The following is a 19,671-nucleotide window of genomic DNA, read 5'->3' on the forward strand; positions in this document are numbered from 1 at the left end:
ATGGTGTCCAACTGCATATTGCCATCTGATTGACTGTCTGGAAGTCACGGTCTGAATCCATTGAACTTCAAATTGTGGTGGAAGCTTGAAAGAGTAGCCTGCAAGAAATGACATGCCAGCTGCCTGAAGGTGGATTTGGAGGAAGCAGTGGCAGTATTTATGTTGGATGTTGTGCAGGCATCATCAATATGTGGCCTCACAGACTCGGGGTGTGCATGAAGGCAAAAGGGGGGGGGGGGGCATTTTGAACATAAAGTTCTGCTATATGCACATTATACATGTGGTTTGTATGTGCTGAAAGTTGTAAATGATTTAGATTAAAGGCTTATGCACTGTTCAAGTTGTAATAGTATTTATAGTTAGGCCAGGTAGTTATTTACTGAACTAATATATACAGTGGTTGTTTATTATTGGTTAGTTAATTATACTTTGCAAAGAAATCTCTTATCCTTCCCTCATATATATATATATATATTTTTTTTTTAATTACATATATATATATATATATATATATATATATTATTCTAGATATCTGGAGTAATTGCTTTGAAAGACCTGTTAAATGAACCAAGCAGTGATAGAAATGTACTAGAAAATTTTCAAGAGGAATGCAAAGAGGAGGACATATCATTGAGGTAGAAAAAAAAAAGCTGTCAAAAACTTGAAACGTGGAAAGGCAGCTAGATTAGATGATATTCAACCAGAAATGCTTAAGTATTGAGGTATAAAAGTTTTGCAGTGGCTACACTGCATAATTAGAGGACCTGGACAGAAGGTCGAATTCCTAATGATTGGAGTAGAGCTCTCAATAGTACCCATCTATAAAAAAAGGAATAAAGCTGAATGTGAGAATTACAGAGAACAGAGGAATTTCTTTATGCAGTGTACAGGTAAGATTTATGCAAGCATACTTGAAAAGAGGTTGAGAAAGATTGTGGAGGAGAAACTTGGAGAAGAAAAAGCAGGGTTAAGGCCAAACAGAGGTTGTCAAGGTCAGATTTTCACTTTAACTTGTCAAATAGTTGAGAAATTGTGGGAATATGATAATGATCTGTACTTAGTTTTGTAGATCTGGAAAAGGCATACGACAAGGTGCCCGGAGAAAAGTTATTCAAAACAATACAATTATATTGGCTCAATGGAATATTATACAGAGCAATCCATAGTCTATATTTGAGTTGTCAATCAGCAGTTAGAATTGAAGGAAATACAGGAAGATGGTTGGATTGAAAATCACGGGTAAGACAAGGATGCACATTATCTCCACTCTTATTCATTGTCTATATGGATCACATGATGAAAGAAAGTGGCATTAGGCCTGATATGAGAATTGGAGATGTCACACTTAGCTCTTTGCTTTATGTAGATGATGTTGTACTCCTAAATACATCTAGTGCAAGTCTCTAGAATTCTCAAACTAAATTGAATAACAGCTGTAAAAATTTGGCATGAAAATCATCAATAAAAAATTACAAAACTGAAAATAGGCAGGAACATAGAAAACTTCAACTGAATTACTTGGAAATTCGGCTAAAGTTTTAAGAACCATAAGTAACTTTTTAAGTGACCATACTACCTTAGATTAGCTCTGATAATCTAAGGTAGTATGGTCACTTAAATAGAATGGGTGATGAAAGGTTAGTAAATAGATGTTTTTTGCGGGGCCTTGTTTAACCCTTTGTTAAAATAAACTTTTAACAAGCCCCCCGCACATTGTTTTCGCCAGGGAACCAGGGCGAACAGCGAAAAGTCAGCTACTGGAACAAATCTGAAAACACACACCAACTCAACATCACCAGAGTTAAAGATCAGTACTATCAACATAAGAAGCCTGAATGGCAAAGAAATGGAGCTAGCTGAGGAATTAGATAAGTATCAGAATGACATAATAGGGGTGACTGAAACAAAAAAAGACAAAAAAACTGGTGAGATCTTTCTGAGCAATAAATACAAAATGTTATATTCATGCAATGACAATCAAGGAAAAGAAGGAGTAGCCATAGTATTCAACACTAAATACGAGGCTAATCTTCTTGAATGGCAGGCAGTTTCAAATAGAGTGAAGTGGGCAAATATCAGAATGGGGAACTGGACAATGAGACTTATTTCCCACAGAAGGCTCTACTAAGGTAGATGTGGAGGAATTTTCTGAGGCTTTAGAGAAAGCAACTGACACAATGAAAAAGGAAAAGTTGGTCCTTGTTGGGGATCTAAATAGCAGATTAGGAAATGATTGTCAGACATACAAAAATATTTTGGGAAAATTTGAAGAAAAGAGCAAAGCTAATAATAATGGCAAATGCCTGTTGGATTTCTGCTCAGGCCATGGACTGGTTATTACTAACACCATGTTCCAACATAAAAATGTGCACAAATTCACATGGCGAGAAGAGGCTAGGAATAAGAAAAGTCTCATTGACTATGTTATTGTGATAGTGATGTTTTCTCCCTGGTGCAGGACACCAGAGTGTACAGATAATTTGAAATTGTAAGTGATCACTATTTAGTCTTGAGCAGGATAAAAATGAATTTCATATTGAAAAGAAGAACATGTAAGAAAGTTTTAAAGCAAATAAAAGTTGAGCACCTCTCAGATGTGAACTGTAGACTAAAATACACAAAGATTATTGAAGAAAAAATAAAAGAGTTTGAAAACAGGAACCAAACCTTGGAGATTCAGTGGCAAGCTTTCAAGAAAACCCTGATTGATTCAGCCAGAGAGGCATGTGGTGAGGTTGTCTGCAAGGATAGAAAAATCAGAACTCTATGGTGGACACAGAAAGTAAAAGAGACAGTGAAGGAAAAGAAGAAAGCATATCAAAAGTTCCTGTCAAATAAGTCAGCTTGTGCTCTTAGAGAATACAGAGACAAATGTAAGAAAGCTAAACACTGTTGAAAACTAGCTAAACAAAAGTCATGGGAGGACTTTGTCAAGAACAGAAAATAAATATCAAGAAGGTGGCAAAATATTCTGGACGTTGTTGAAGAAGCTTAGAAATGGAGAAAACAGTGCTGTAAAAGGCGTTAGAGATGATAATGGTGACATGAAAACGGGAGAAAAAGACATCCTTGAAGTATGGTGTAATTACTTCGAAATATTGCTAAATGAAACAAGCAGTGATAGCACAGTGGTAAAAAAACACTCAAGAGGCATACAGTCAGGAATACATATCCATACTTGAAGTAGAAAAAGCCACCAAAGGTTTGAAATGTGGGAAGGCAGCAGGAGTAGAGGATATTCGATCAGAAATGCTGAAGCATGGTGATATAAAAGTCTTAGTGGCTGCACTGCATAGTTCAGAAGTCCTGGACAGAGGGACGAATTACCAATGATTGGAGTAGAGCTCTCATAGTACCCATATATAAAAAGGGGAAACAAAACTAAATGTGAGAGTTACAGAGGTATTTCCCTACTGAGTGTTTCTGGTAAGATTTATGCAAGTATACTTGAGAAATGTTGAGAAGGATTGTGGAAGAAAAGCTTGGTGAAGAACAAGCTGGATTCAGACCAAATAGAGGCTGTCAAATCTTCACTTTACGACAAATAATTGAAAAATCTTGGGAATATAACAAAGATCTGTATTTAAGTTTTGTAGATCTGGAAAAGGCATATGACAAGGTGCCAAGAGAGAAGCTATTCAATATGCTACAGTTATATGGTGTCAATGGGGCATTATATCAAGCAATACTTAGTCTGTATTTGAGTTGTAAGTTAGCAGTTAGAATTGAAGGAAGTACAGGAAGATGGCTTAATGTTAAATCTGGTGTGAGACAAGGATGTACATTATCCCCTCTGTTATTCATTATCTATATGGATCACATTATGAAGGAAAGTGGTATTAAACATGATATCAAAATTGGAGATGTTAATGTCAGCTCTTTGCTTTATGCGGAAGATGTTATACTGCTAAATAAATCCATCTGCAAGATTCCCTGACTAAATTGAATAATTGTTGTTATAGATATGGTATGAAGGTCAGCAATAAAAAGACAAAGACAATGAAAATAAGCAGAATCGTTGAAAATGTCTGCTGTGTTGTGAACGGAAAACCTGTGGAACAAATAAAATATTTCAGCTTCTTAGGCACGATTTTTAGTGAAGATGGTAAATTAAATATGGAAATAGACAACAGAATCAACAGAGCTGGTATGTTAGGAAGTCAATTGAATAAATACATATGAAATAAGAGAGAAATTAGTCTCAAAACTAAATTAGCTGTATACAAGACAGTGTTCAAACCAATTTTAACTTATGGATCTGAGAGCTGGGTCAGAAGTAAAACCAAAGACTAGAGACCGTAGATATGAGAGTCCTGAGAAAGATTAAAGGCATGAACAGATGCCATCAGTGGCAATATCATATTAAAAACAAGGATATTAGGAAAGAGCTTGACATTATCAGCATCCAGGTGTGTTAGCAGAGCTAATCTCAGGTGGTATGGTCATTTAAACAGAATGAGTGAGGAAAGATTAGCAAAACAAGTGTTCTCTGCCAGGATGGCAGGAAAATGACCCAGAGGAAGACCAAGATATAGGTGGATTGATACGGTACAAAGTGCCTTAGACGAGAGAAATTTAAAATCTCATAATGTTGGAGTCTTGACAAGTAACAGACTGATTTGGAGGAAAATTGTAGATAGGAAGTTAGTAATGATGTAAATTTTTTCATGTAGTACTTTCATATCCTGTACACTCCTTGAGGGTACATGGCAGAAATTTGATGATGATGACGACGACGACGATAAATTTATAGGATCACATAATATTTGCTCCACCCAGTCCAGTAGCTTATAGGACACACAGATAATGTCACAAATGTTAATTATTAATAAGTCATTTGTTGGTAAAGTATTTTTATTCACACTCGTTCTCTCTCTTTATATCCCCCCCCCCCCCCCATGGCTTATAATAATGTTTCACATATTTACACCTTCCAGTAATTCAAATATCGCATTCTCCTTAAGTATTGTTGCATAGTATTTTCTCTTGCCCTACTAAATAGGGTGTTGGCAAGAGAGTGATGATCGCCCCAACATGAATGTGTTAATTTAGCTGTATTCCACTTGAATGAATCTGTTAACTTATTTTTTAACTCTGTTATTTATTGTAATTCTCACAACTCTGTGGTCTGATCCACAGTTAGCAATTCTCATAATTTTTGCATATTTTATTCCATTTCTGTCTCTCATTGATCATTTTAAAATGTATTTGATTAGTATATATATCATCAGATCTCCACATATACCTTGTTTTTATTTTTGTTCATAAAAAGCCTTTGTATTATCAGTTTATGTTTTAAACAAAATTCAATACATCTATCTCATCTCTATGTGCTGGACTGATGGTATCAACACAGGCACTAAAAGAGTGTTCAGCTGAACTGGCTGTTCCTTTGACCAGGTTATATAATTTGAATCTCAGAACAGGGAAGATTCCATATGAATGGAATGAATATGGTAATCCTGTTGCACAGGGGTGGTGCAGAGACTTCCATTCAGAAATGGGCTGACAGTGACTCTCTACTTTGCAATGAACATCATGGGTTTACTAAGGAGAAAGGTTATATTTTAGCAACTTGCTCACATTCTATAATATTATTGAACTACACAAGCGGAATGGATAAACCATGATATTTTGGATTTTGCTAAGGCTTTTGACAGAATATAGCATGGTAGACTGTTGCATAAATTGGAGCATATGGATTTGGATTATAGAATATTAGCGCATGGTTAAGAGGGTGGCCAACTGACACATATTGAAAAGTGGTGTACAGGAGATGTGAGTCTGCAAGATTTAAGGTAACCAGTGGTGTACCACAAGGATCAATGCTTGGTCCACTTTTATTCAGTCTGCATATTAATGATATTGGGAAGGATTTGACAAGCGACATACAGCCATTTGCTGATGATGCAAAGATAGGTAGGGTAATCAGGAATGCTGCTAATATTCAGTACTTGCAGAATGATTTGAATAGGCTGCAATTGTGGCCATGGGAAAATGGATATCAGTTCACTGTCAATAAATGAAAAGTCTTGCACTTTTGGGTGATTAACTATCCAATGTCGTATTATATTGGTGAGATTACACTACAAGAAACTGAGCAAGCTAGGGATCTTGGAGTGTTAGTTGATTGGAAACTGAAGTTAAGGAACCATGTAGCAAGGATGTTTGCAAATAAACTTCAAAAGATAATTGCAATGCTGAAATGAACTTTAACACGCAAAGATAAGGATGTCATAAAAAAATGAAATTACTCTAAATCCAGAGTAATTTAATAAAAAGGTGGCACACCGTTTGGCTGCTCCTATCGGAGGAGATGACCTTGCTAATGCTTCTGCCTTGGTATCTCCACTTGGGCCTGGCTCCCACTGAAGAGACCTCAATAAAGGTCGAAACTAGTCTGGTTAGTGACCCTTCTCTTAATGCATAACATTATACATATCTGCAAGGAGATGTGTTTTGCATTATGGGAGATACTGAGATAGGATTGTTGATAGCTTGCTCCACCTTTGCAAGGAGTCGCCCGGTGTTGTACCACTTTATCCCAGTCCTGAAGATACTTTCAGGTGCAAGCTTTGTTTGCACACACTTGGATAAAGGATTAAACTAAATTTATTATAAGGATGTCATTTTCTCTCTTTACAGACCTTGATTAGACTTCACTTGGACTATTGTGTGTAGGTCTCCTGGTTTCTGTTGTGATTCTAATACATTGGAGAGAGAGAGAGAGAGAGAGAGAGAAGGGGGGGGGAGCAAAGGAGAGTGTTTAAAAATGATATCAGGGTTGTGGAATACTGATTATGAAGATAGATTGAGAGTGTAGACTGCAAACGCTAGCAAACAGGAGAAAGAGGGGGGGGTAACATGATCATCCCCCTCTTTCTCCTGTGTAAATGAAGTGCAAGCAGTGTAAATGAATTCAAGAATAAGCATGATAACTGGTGTGTGTATTATGTGAACTCTCTTCATGGAGGTTTCTCTTAATAACTTTGTTATGCTATATCCATATGGGCCTACAACAGAACTTGTTCTTTCCTTTCTGCATATGTTCTTCCTTATATTATTCTGAAGACTGTCATAAATTATCCCTTACTTTTGAAAATACATCTATTCTAGTATACATTTTTTAATATGAATCTTATCCACTGAGGGTTATAAATCTTATAATACCTTAGTAATGTGGGTATGTTAAAGGGTAAGTAAGTCACGAAAGAAATTCAAATTTTTTATCACAACCTTTATGTAAAAATCAATAGAAGTGATCAGTAGATTTAAAGACTCCAGATACAGTGATACATAATACCCAAAATAAGATAAATAATTTAAGGGATGGCTAATATTTTTAACATAGGCCACAGTTAAGTCATTTTCTCAGGTAGTTTCTTGATTTATGTATTTAGTTATGTCATAGCAAAGAAATTTGTCTTATCTATTAATGAGGACTGAAGAAATTCTGTAAGAGCCATTCTGCTCAGCTGTTTGTATTCATCTTTTTAGAACACAGATGTGTCACTCAGTTCAATGCAGCTTCACTGTATACTATTTATAGAACTTTAAAAAGTTAATTTCTCCATTTTGGATTCATAATCCATACCTCTCTAAGTCTGTAAAATTTAATTTCATATTTTCAAACAATCTTTTATGGGATGACATTTTCATTGATGAGATTTTTTTCTTCACAAAACTGAAAGATAAAAAAATTATGCAAAATTTCCAGATTAAAAAGCATTCTTTTTCCTGAATGTTATTGTTTGTTTATATTAGTTTAAAAAAGAGCCTTGAATGCTTCAATTTAGTCATGTTAAGCCGTTGAATGAAAAAAATATTAAAAATCCATTTCTCTTTCAAAGCAGAATATTTGAAACTGAAAAATACTGCAGTTGACTTGAAAGCTTATGAAAACACAACTTTTGATGCAAGAGTTGATTATCTCACTGTAAACATAAATTACATAAGGAAAATAAGGAATTCAGTATAAAACCCTTACATTTCATGAGTGTCTCATCACATCATCAGAACAAATACACAAAAAAAGTATGGATGTTTACAATAAAATGTATGCAATTGTAAATGCAGATGTTGTATTTTAATATAGTAATTTTTACTTTTAAATCTTCTCTGTACCATATACCTTTACATCTTTGTAATGAGCTTTGCACTCCTTTTCCCTTTGGCTATATTCATGTATAACAGTATTAACCATGCTACTGACCAAGACGTCAAGGTTATTATGATACGAAGTGCATATTAAAATTGTAATACCATTGATATTACATTGAAATATATGATGGATACGAAGTGTATGAAGATGCATATTTGATCCATAATGGCTGGTAAGGTGGTTAATGACTATGTTCTCATTTTACCACTGGTTCCGAATAGTGTCATTTTACTGGCCAGCAAGCTGTAGAGTGGAAGCACTGTAACATCTGTTATCATTCAATTCTAACTTCATGTAACTCTCCATTCTTTTTGTGTATTCACATCTAATGATGTGATGAGATACCATGAAATATGTGTTATATTAAATTACTTTCAGTGAGTTAATCATGTCTCTGAATTACTTTTGTATTAACAATCTGACATAGGATTTTTTGTCTTTGTATTGCACCACTTTAAAGATACAAATTTTTCTGAGGAACTATGTTCACCTTTTGTTAGTGCTTTCTGATTAAGGTTTCATTGGTTTGAGAGTTGTTTTGAACTGTAGCTTCTTATCAAAGATCAGGCAGAATCCTTATGAACATAGGTAAGAACCCTTTCCAATGCTGAAGCAGTCTCTTGTTCAAAATCTTTTAGAGAATTTTAGAATTTTGGAAGAATTTCACATCCAAGAGGAAACTTGGATGTGAAAACCAGTAATATGACATCCAAATGCTTCATAATGTTGTATTATGGACATTTTATTGTTCAATCAAACAATTTTTGTATTTAGAAAGAAGCATTCTAGGTCCTATCAAATATTTGGCTAGATGGTGTGGACCACCCACATTATTAATATTCACCAGGGGGAGATAAAATTCTGTCTATTTTTGCTATGAGACATTTTTTAAATGGTTCCATCCTCTTAATTCACTGTGGTCTTATAGGCAATTGCAGGGATGAATGGAGAGCAATACCAGGCAGAGAAGGCCAACTCAAGGCAGTTAACTCAGATAAGACTGATTACCTGAGTATCAAACATCTTTGCACTTTAGTTTCAATTGGTCTTTTGGCTGTTCATCTATATGAGATTGGTGAAAAAGGAAAACTGATAGCCTTTGGCTACATGATGATATAAATGCACTGAGGCCCCCTTTTCTCTATCTTTCATACTATCTATCTGTCTTTTCTTTCTCCTAATACTATCAAGCTCCCTTGCACCCCTATACTAACTACTCTAGACCTGTGATGAGCACCCTTTTACTTTTTCACCTCAATAAAGGTTGAAACTGGTTTGGGTACCAACCCTTCCCATAATGCATAATGTTATATATGTCCAAAGGATATGTGCTTTTCATTATGGGATATTAAGGCAAGTGTTGTAAAGTCTCTTCTCTCCCGTGGTCCTAAATGGACCGTTGGGTCACTCATGGCTGGTAGGTGATATTCTTTGTTAGCCTCCTCCAATCATCTCGGACTCTTGTTTTTGATGCTATTGAGGTCAGCCCCCAATCCTTGATCTTGGAACGATTCCTTCTAGTGTTTGCTTTGGAATGCCATTAGCCCTCTCCACATGTCCTAACCATTTCATCTGTCTTCTTCTGATGACTCTCAGAATATTTTCCCGTCTATTGAATCGACCAGTTTTCAGGCATTTCCATTGGTTTCACGAGCGGTATATGGAATTCTCAAAATCTTTGGTTGTGATTGCTGTTTTGTTATCTCTCCACAATGATTTTAACTTCTGTAGAGCCACAGTTGCCTTTGCAATTCGGTATTTAATGTCGATTTTTGAGCGACCATCTTGACTCAACGTCCTTCTGTAGAGCCACAGTTGCCTTTGCAATTCGGTATTTAATGTCGATTTTTGAGCGACCATCTTGACTCAACGTCCTTCCTAGATAAGTGAATTTGTTTACATTTTCAGTTTGTTTATTGTTAATTTGTATCTTTAAGAGTTCAATGTCTGATTTTGAGGTTATCATTGTTTTTGTTTTTTGCAGGTTTATGTATAATCCATATTTTTTTAATGTTCGAAAATGTGGCTGGTTATCTCTTGTAATTCTTCTTCACTTTCTGCCAGAAGATTGATATCGTTTGCAAAACGTAAGTTTATTCTTAGTCTGCCAACTACTATTCCAGTGTCATATTCATGAAGAGCTTCATCTATGACATATTCCAGAAAACAATTAAAAAGAAGAGGGAACAAGATGCGTCCATGTCTTACACCCCGTTCTGCCTGGAACGGCTCACTGCTGTGATTTTTAATTTCAGTTCTCATATCAGATGAGGAATATAGAGATTTAATAATCTCCTAATGATTTTATTGTCTATACCATAATGTTCTAAAATTTTCCATAATGCCTTGTGCTATATTGAGTCAGCTTTTTGAAGGTCTAAAAAGTTGTGACAGATTATTTTGTTATTTTCTTTGATGTGAAGTCATTAGCCTCTATTTAGTGCCCAGTCGCGAAGTCACTTCAAGTGCAAACTTTGTGTGCTTATATTTGGATAAAAGATTAAACCAAGAATATAATTTCTTGGCATCTTTAATTTATTGAACTCATGAGAAATAAAAGGAATAACCTGAACAGAACAAAGGAAATCATGAGAAATAAAATAAAATAAATACCAGGAAACAGACCAAAGGAAATCACACATTGAACACAGTTTGGCAGGAATCATACATAAAGCATGCAAAATGACGACATGAAAAAGTATAAATGTAAACAGTAATGGAAATAACTAGAAGAATATGAAATTACAAAAATGAAAATTCAGAGTCAGTGTTAAAATTTTAATCTTACATTAGTTAAATTATTATTATTATTTGACCTCTAGGGAGTCCTAAGACTCATCGAGGGAGGGCACCTACTCTGCAACTCACCGTCTCCACCACTCAACCTCATCCACAAACTGCCTCCTACACCAATGCCATCTACTGCCCAGCATCACCACTATTATTATTACAGACAATCACTAACATCCATGCTCATGGCGGGATTTGAACCCACAGCCTTTTAGCTGGAGAGTGATATGCTAACCACGCGACCAACCATGCCATACCTGAAATCTTCATAATAAACTAAATAAGTGCACTCTGTACCAGTAAAATAATAATAATAATAAAAAAACCTGAAAGCATCATCAGTCAGTCAGTCAGTCAGATTGGTTATCTCCAGTTACAAAGAGGAAGGGAATAGATGAATATTAGATTAGTCAGCCTGAGGGGAGATGCAAGGTGATAAAGATAGACATAGCTAGTGTGAATTTGAGCCTCCTGATTTGACGAAGACCAAGTGATGTACAGCTGACATAAATTGGTAGTGTTCATTTTTACTGAAATTCAAAGTAAAGAAATATTGTGAATATGCAATATTTCTTGAATATGTAATGTTTCTTTGAAGTAAAAGTTATAGAATGTGTTGTGGGTAGCATCTCATTTTGTGTTTGAAAGATTTTATCTATATGGTAACAAATTATAAATTTCTGATTTACAATTTTTGAATTTTAACCCAAATTTTTTATTTTAATTGTAAAAGCCTAAATTTTTATGGTCTGCACATATTTAGAGTAGTTCATTATGATGATTTCAAGTAAGTGACATTAATTTTATCTAATGTAACTTTTCAAAATTTAAACAGTAATAATTCTAGATTTTTATAATTTCATGCTCTTCTAATTCTTTCTTATGTTTGCTTTTATACTTTATGTCGTCATTTTGTGTGTTTTATGTATGGTTTCTGCCAATCATTTGTGTATGATATATTCCTTAGTACTGTAGTACCCAACCTTATGATGCTTTGCTTTACGACAGTCTGTTCATGCAATGCTTTTCAATTATAACTAGTGCCCATTTATGTGACATTGCATTTGCTCATACAATGGTTTTATTGACATTATGCTTCCGTGAATCATCCGATGCTTAGTTTTCATGAACTGTGTGTTTATGACGTCATTGCTTGCTGCATCACTCTGTGTTTTCGTATTTCACTGTGAATTATAATTTTATTGTTAATAATGGCAGATAAAATTCAAAATAAGGGTGCCATTGCTTCAACGAAAAGAAGATAAGAGTAAACATATCACATTAGATACTAAGATTAAAATGATTAAATTTAGGGACCGTGGTCTATCGAACACTGAAATAGGCCACAGGCTAAACTTACCTCACACTACTGTTGTTATAGTTACTACAAATAAAGATAAAGTTCTTAGTGAAGGTAAAGTGCTGCACTTCTTAATGCTACAGTTATCCATAAACGTGATAATCTTATCGCCAAAATCGGAAACTTTTAATATCATAGATTGTTGACCAAACTAGTTGTAGTGTTCTCTTAAATCATGCTATTCAGAATAACTTTTTCATTTATTAAAATTATTTCAAATTTGTTTGTGTATCTGATGTAATTAAATGCTTTATTTATGTCATTTATGCAACATTAAGTCATTACATGTGTCTACAAGTGCGTGTTGGGGGGGGAGAAGCAGTGATTCATTATATGACAGTGGTCTGGAACCTAATGTGTCATGTGACTGTGGTATGTCTGTATATCATTTTCTTTTGTTTTGTTTCTCATGATTTTCTTTTGTTATATTTATAACTATTTCATGATTGTGCTAGAAAATCCACTTTGCTATAGTGAAGGTTTTCAGCTTTTACTGTTTATATTAGTGAGCTTAAAATAGCATTGGTTCCATGGGACTTAAGTAGTCTGAGACTTTTCTGTAGTTCTTTATTTCATTATAGTGGTATTTGCTAAGTGCATGGCTTACAAAGCATTTTTAATCTAAACTTGCTTAAATATAAGTTATCAGTTCTTGTATCAAAAAAAAAAGAATGTGAAAAATATTTTATTGGGCAAACTTTATTATATGAAACACTAAATTGATTTTCAGTTTCCTTTATGAATTAGCTTAAACTAGATTTTATTTCTTATAGGCCTTAGATGGTTTTGTATTTATGGTGAACACAGATGGAAAAATAGAATTTGTTTCAGAGAATATAACATCCTTTTTAAAATATATTCAAGTAAGTGTTTTTCCTTATTGACATAAGTAGCTACATGTTCTGAATAAGTATTCAAAGTGCTTGACAAGATAAACACATATTTCTGAAGGAAGCCAGTCAGAATCAGTGGATTTTGATAATTTCACTGGCTTAGTATCTTATTTTATTTTAATGCATTTAAATTCACTGAGTAATACTTATTAATTAAATAAGTAAATAAAAAAATCTAAGACTTTCAGTTTTTTTTTTTTTTTGGTTATGACAGTAAACAAGTAGTTCTAGGCTCATTTTGATTTAAGTGAAAGCTAAGTTTGTTAAGTATAACTAAATATGTCACTCTTATGTAGAATGATATGTAGATTCATTAGAATTAGGACTAAGATTTATTAGGAAGTGCCATAATAGTTCTTAAATTATAACTTTTATGGTATGGAAAAATTATTTCCTTTTCTCTCTTTCATTTATTATCCTATAGCAATAAACTAGTTTCCAATAGCGCTGTATGGTTCATTTTCCCTTTGCATGTTAGGCTAATTGGTCTGTCATGATCAGGTAACTTGGCCTCTTTAAAACATAATTAATGCTCTGATGAGAATCGTTAATCCTGTCTGCATATTGTATTATGACTATCAGTTGCATGAGTTCTGGCAGGCTTGCAGGATGAAAAATCTGAGTCTCTAGGAGAAAAAACTCTGCCACCTCTATGTTGCAAGCCAACTCACTATTAGTTTTGAAAAGCTCTGATAAAGATTCTTCACATTCTAAATGGGATTTCAACCCAGGTCTTTCTGCCAAAAAATTGCTGTTGTCCTTGTAAGTGTTTTGAAGATGTTCTGTGTGTTGGGATGGATGATGGTGGTGGTGTGACTGCCATTTGGTTGCTGTGCATGCACCTAGTGTGTCTGTAAGGAGTTTGTTTCTTTTTCTATGATTGAATGTATTTTTGGATACTGGCTGTTTAAATGCTCTAAAAATGTGTGTGTAGGCTATAAGACCAAATAGCAAATGCATAATCTACATTTTGTAAATTTATGTCTAATAAATTTACTTCCATGTAAGTGTGAGTTTAGATGAACTGTGACTATTACTGAATTCCTGTTGACAGGTTTCCTCCATATTAATTTATCTGTTATGACTCCAATATTGTCAGATCTTATATTTTAGTCTTCTAAGGCACACACTTTTTACTGTATCAATCCATCTAGACCTTAATTTTCCTCTAGGTTTTGTTCCTGCCATCCTGCCAATAAGCACTTGTTTTTCTAAATTTTCTTCTTCCATTCTGTTTGTGACCATACCACCCAAGATTACTTCTGGTCATACACTCCTCCTAAATGTTACCAATGTCAAGATCCTTCCTAATAGTGTTGTTTTTAATATGATTCTACCAGTGTTTCATTTCTAACCCATATTTCAGATCCAAAAGTTAAAATCATTTGAGCACTGTCTTATATACAGCTGATTTAGTGTTTTGATTAATTTCTCTCTTATTCCATATAAATTTATTCATTTGAATCCTTACTACCAGATATGCTAATTCTGTTGTCCATTTCCATATTTAATTTGTCATCTTGATGATGGCAAAATGATGAAATTTTTCGTTATATGGAAGGTGGGGAGAGACACAGGGGTATCCATGGAAGTTAAGGTTGTTCTCAGTCAAGAAAGGGGTAAGAGCTAGATTTTTCTCCCAGAGAGCATGAGTGGAATAATTTGCCCTTAGGGGTAGTGAGTACATCTAGTAAATGAACAGCTTCCCTCGATGAGAAGATTATTATTAATATTCTTCATTTAAAATTATGGCTAAATGGTCGAAATGTTTTTTTTTTTTGTTTTATAAAGTGTCCATTTAGGATGCAGTTGATGTTTCCAGTATTCCTAACTATTTTCATAGTCATCTTTTTTTTTTTTTTCATACCTAATTTCTTAGCTATTCAGTGAAGTTAGAGAATCCTGTAGACTTTTACTGGATTTGTTTTAGGTGTATAACATCATCTGGAGAAAGTAAAAAGCTGAGTTGACTACCTCCAATTTTGATATCAGGCCTAATGCTACTTTTTTCCCCCCTTCATAATATGCTCCATATAGCTGATAAATGATGGTGGAGGTAATGTGCATTATTGTCTCACAACTGATTTGACTTCAAATCAACTTCGTCTTTCAATTCTAACTGCTGCCTTACAACTCAGATATAGACTATGTACTACTTCTTGATATAATGTACCATTTACACCATCTAAGTTTAGCATTTTGAATAGTTTTTCTCTTGGCACCTTGCCATGTGCCTTTTCTGTATCTATAAAACTTAACATATAACAAGGTCTGTATATAACAAATTTAGATCCTTGTTATATTCTTATGATTTCTCAACTAATAGTTAATCTGATCTGGACAACTTATATTTGGTCTAAACCCAGCTTGTTCTTCTCCAGGTTTCTCCTCCATAATTTATCTTAGCCCTTTCTCAAGTATACTAGCTCTATCCAAGAACACTCGCTAAGGAAATTCCTCTGTAATTTTCACATTGTTGTATTTCTCCTTTTTATACAAGTATGACATCTCAATCCAGTCATCTGGAATTGATCCACTGTAACCACTGTTAAACTTTTATGTGGTCAGATATCATGTACTCTGGCTGCCTTTCCCATTTCCAGCTTTCTGATGGCTTTTACTTCCTCATGTATTGATTTGTACTCTGGGTTGCATTCCTACCAACCATTATCCATCACAGCTGCTGTGTTACTTATTGTTTCATTCAGTAATTACTTCAGACATCTATAATATATGCCATTTTCATGTCACCTTTATCATCTCTGATTCCTGTTACAGTGCTCTTTCCTCCATTTCTAAGCTTTTTTTTTTTTTTCAATAGCTCCAGAACATTTTGCCACCTTCTTGATAATTATATTTTAATGTTTTTAACAAAATCATCCCATGACTTTTTTTTTTTAAAGCTACTTTTACACATTGCTAGACTTTCTTACATTTTTCTTTCTTTTTCTCAGAGCACATGGACTTACTTGCCAGGACTTTTCAATATGCTTTCTTTTTTCTTTGAGCTCTTCTTTAACTTCTTCGATCACTATGTAGTTCAGATTTTTCTATTCTTGCAGACAACTTCACTACATGCCTCTCTGGCTGAATCAATGTTTTCTTCAAGGTCTGCCACTGAATCTCTAAGGTTTTGTTCTGGTTTTCACTCTTTCATTTTTTTCTTGAATATTTGTATATTTGAATGTACTCTTCATTTCTGAAAGCTGCTCAACTTGATTCTGATTGTCTCCTGAATCTATGTGAAGACATTGCTATCAACAATAACATAGTTGACAAGACATTTCTTTACTAACTCAATATTTATTTTGTTCATCTGGTGCTGTTTATACTGTAATTATTATGAGCAGAAAGGTATTGAATATAATGGAGAAATATAACATCTCTCAGCAGTTGGAATTAAATCAAATATGGCAACATATTAAATATGACAGAAGAAGAGGAAGCAAGATAAACAAAATAGGATATATGACACATTCAGTGTTTGCATAAGTATTCTGATGAACAGAACTACTAAAAAATTATTTTGTCTAACAGTTAATGTGATTCATGTAAGCCATTATCATTTCATTCTGTGTGTAACTTTTGTCAATTTGAGTATTACATCCTTACCCTGAAGTCTCAAGAATTTGCTGTTAAATGCCATTGAAAATTCATGTGAATTAAATTTGGCATGAAGTTGTATTCTTGCTTAACCTTTACCTCAGTGTAAGCAAATTTTCCATGTGAAGTATCTTCGTGACTAAGTTACTCATATATAGAAGCCATTGACTTCACATCAGTTGCCAAGGCTAAATTAATGCAGAAGTCATATATTGTCCATGTATAAGTTGAAAGAAAGTATATCTCCTTATTATTAAAATACTCTGGATCAGAGATAGTTGCACAAAGTTTTTTATCACAAGGATACTTCACGTGCAAACTTTGTTTGCTTACTCATAAGTATCAGATTAAAAAAGAATGTAATGTATGTAAAGAAAGACTTAGGTGTTGTTCATTATCCATAATAAAACTTAATAGTATAACTAACATCAAGAGAAAAAAATACATTTATTAAACTCACTGACATTTCACTGGTTTTCTATCCAGCATATTCAGAGCACAATGATAACTGTGACAGGCACACGGCACTAAAACACGTAATTGCAGAAAGGATTTAAATTGTAACCGACACCTAAGGTCCTTAAGTGGCACCCTCTATAGATCAGATACCTAACAAGTTAATTCAGAGAAATCAGGCTATTAGATCTTAAAATGATAGTTTCCCAGATCTTTGGTAAAATGAATGCAATCATACTTGTTGAGGTTGGGATAGTGCTTCATTGCAGATGCAGATTCTAAGAATAGCCTCTCAAGACCTGTAACAACTTCTATGTAATAAAGATGTTTTCTCCATTTGATCCTATATGAAGGTGTATCTAGAACGTAGTCTGCCAATCCTGACTTTCCATACAGATGATCTCAGATGTAATTTTTATGTTCTTCAAGGTGTATGTTAACTGATCTAGCAGTCTGTCCAAAGTAGACTAACTTTCAGGCAAAAGGAACTTTATACACTTTCAAATGTTCAAGAGGATATAGTTGATCTTTAAGAGAATGTATAAAAGTAGCTGGTTGAATGAAAGGTTTGAAAGTGGTACAGAGATCATATTTGGAAAGAACTTTGGCTATTTTTTTCTGATACACCTTAACATATGAAATGTAAATAGTTTTGCTGTGTTCCTGTGTGTTGGAGAGATGGGGATGCATGTAAAATTTTATCTATTTTATATGGGCTGTAGCCATTGGCTAAAAAGGTGTTACAAAGTTCCCTAAGCTCAGTTTCAAGGGCTGTGTCATTTGAACAAATAGCCCTGGCTCGGTGAGTAAGAGTTTGAGGATGCCATACTGTTGGGAAGGATGATGGTGTGTTTGTTTATGTAAATACCTGCCAGTATGAGTGTGTTTTCTGTAAACAGAGAAGGAGCCATTAGGAAGTCGTGCCACAAGTGTATCTAAAAAGGGGAGACTGTTGTTACTTTCTTTTTCTATGGTGAAGTTTATTTTAGGATGTTAGCTGTTAAGATGAGGCCAAATAGCAAACACATCATCAACATAGTGCAGCCAAACTGCTGGTTTTTGTGTGGCTGTGTTGAGTTTATTAGAAGAGGGGGAAAAGAAGGGAACTCATTGCATTTCCATCTAGCTGCTTGCATATTTTTCCTTTCCACATGAAATAACTGGCATAAGTTATCTGACAGAGAGACAGCATGACGTGAAGACTTAGGTGTCAGTTACAATCTAAATTATTTCAGCAGTTACTTGATTTAGTGCTGTGTGCCTGTCACAGTTATCATGGTGCTCTGAAGATGCTGAGTAGAAAACCAGCAAAATATTAGTGAGGTTAATAAATGTATTTTTTCCTCTTGATTTCCTCTAATACCATTAAGTTGATTTATGCATGCAAACAGATTTTAACAAGAAAGAAATTAGTTAGCATGTTCCTGAGACCAAGAATTATAGTGAACATGTAAGATAATGATACATTTTTATTTGTTCATTGAATATAATTAAGTTTGTTTAGCTTTTATGATGACAATTCATGAAATTGCAGGACTAATCATTTGATCGAATCGATATTAACTGAGATCGCATTAAGCCAACAATCGCATTATATGCTATTGTATGATGAGCATAAATTAAAGATGCCAAGAAATTATATTCTTGGTTTAATCCTTTATGCAAGTGTAAGCAAACAAAGTTTGCATGTGAAGTAACTTCACGACTGAGCAACTCGTATATAGAGGCTAATGACTTCACTATCACTTGCCTTCGTATGCCATAATGCAGGGCACATATTTACGGACATGTATAATGCTATGCATTATGGGAATGGTCACTACCCAGACTGGTTTCGACCCTTATTGAGGTCTCATCAGTGGGAGCCAGACCTAGAAGTGATACCAAGGTTGAAGTAATGCAGTAGTCATATTTCCACATACAAGTAGTCAAAAGGTATCACACCTTATTACTAAAATACTCTGGATTAGAGATAGATGTTGAAAGTTTATTCACTTGGTTATACTATAAATTAAAGATGCATATCATTATACATGTCCGTAAGGATATGTGCTTTGCATATAGGATACTAAGCCAAATGATACGAGGTCATTAGCCTCTGTATACAAGTTGTCCAGTTGTGAAGTCACTTCATACGCAAACTTTGTTTGCTTACACTTGGATAAAGGATTAAACCAAGAATATAATTTCTTGGCATCTTCTTTAATTTATGATATAACTATAACCAAGTGAAAAAAACTTTCAACATGTATGATGAGCATATTTAGTGAAAGGACTTAAAATATAATTATTAGAAAGAGCAGTAGTGTATACTAAAGAACTTTGTATATGAATTTTTGGGATAATACAATAAATTCATTGTATTTCTTTGAGTTTCTCTCCCTCTCCCTCTTTTTCTTAAGTGGTGA

General features: G+C 34.2%; 1 protein-coding gene across 1 annotated transcript in view; it reads left to right on the top strand.

Moving 5' to 3' along the window:
• LOC150107444 (uncharacterized) overlaps positions 1-19,671 on the top strand; it is a 526,289-nt gene that overhangs the window by 233,160 nt on the left and 273,458 nt on the right. Inside the window, exon 6 of the mRNA XM_090392100.1 lies at positions 13,085-13,174. Within this exon, the coding sequence (XP_090248226.1) occupies positions 13,085-13,174 (90 nt within the window). The remainder of the gene's footprint in view (positions 1-13,084; positions 13,175-19,671) is intronic.

The sequence above is a fragment of the Typopeltis vanoorti genome, chromosome 4 (genome assembly GCF_054136105.1).
Source record: "Typopeltis vanoorti isolate ZY-2024b chromosome 4, IOZ_Tvanoo_1.0, whole genome shotgun sequence".
Taxonomy (NCBI): Eukaryota; Metazoa; Arthropoda; class Arachnida; order Uropygi; family Thelyphonidae; genus Typopeltis; species Typopeltis vanoorti.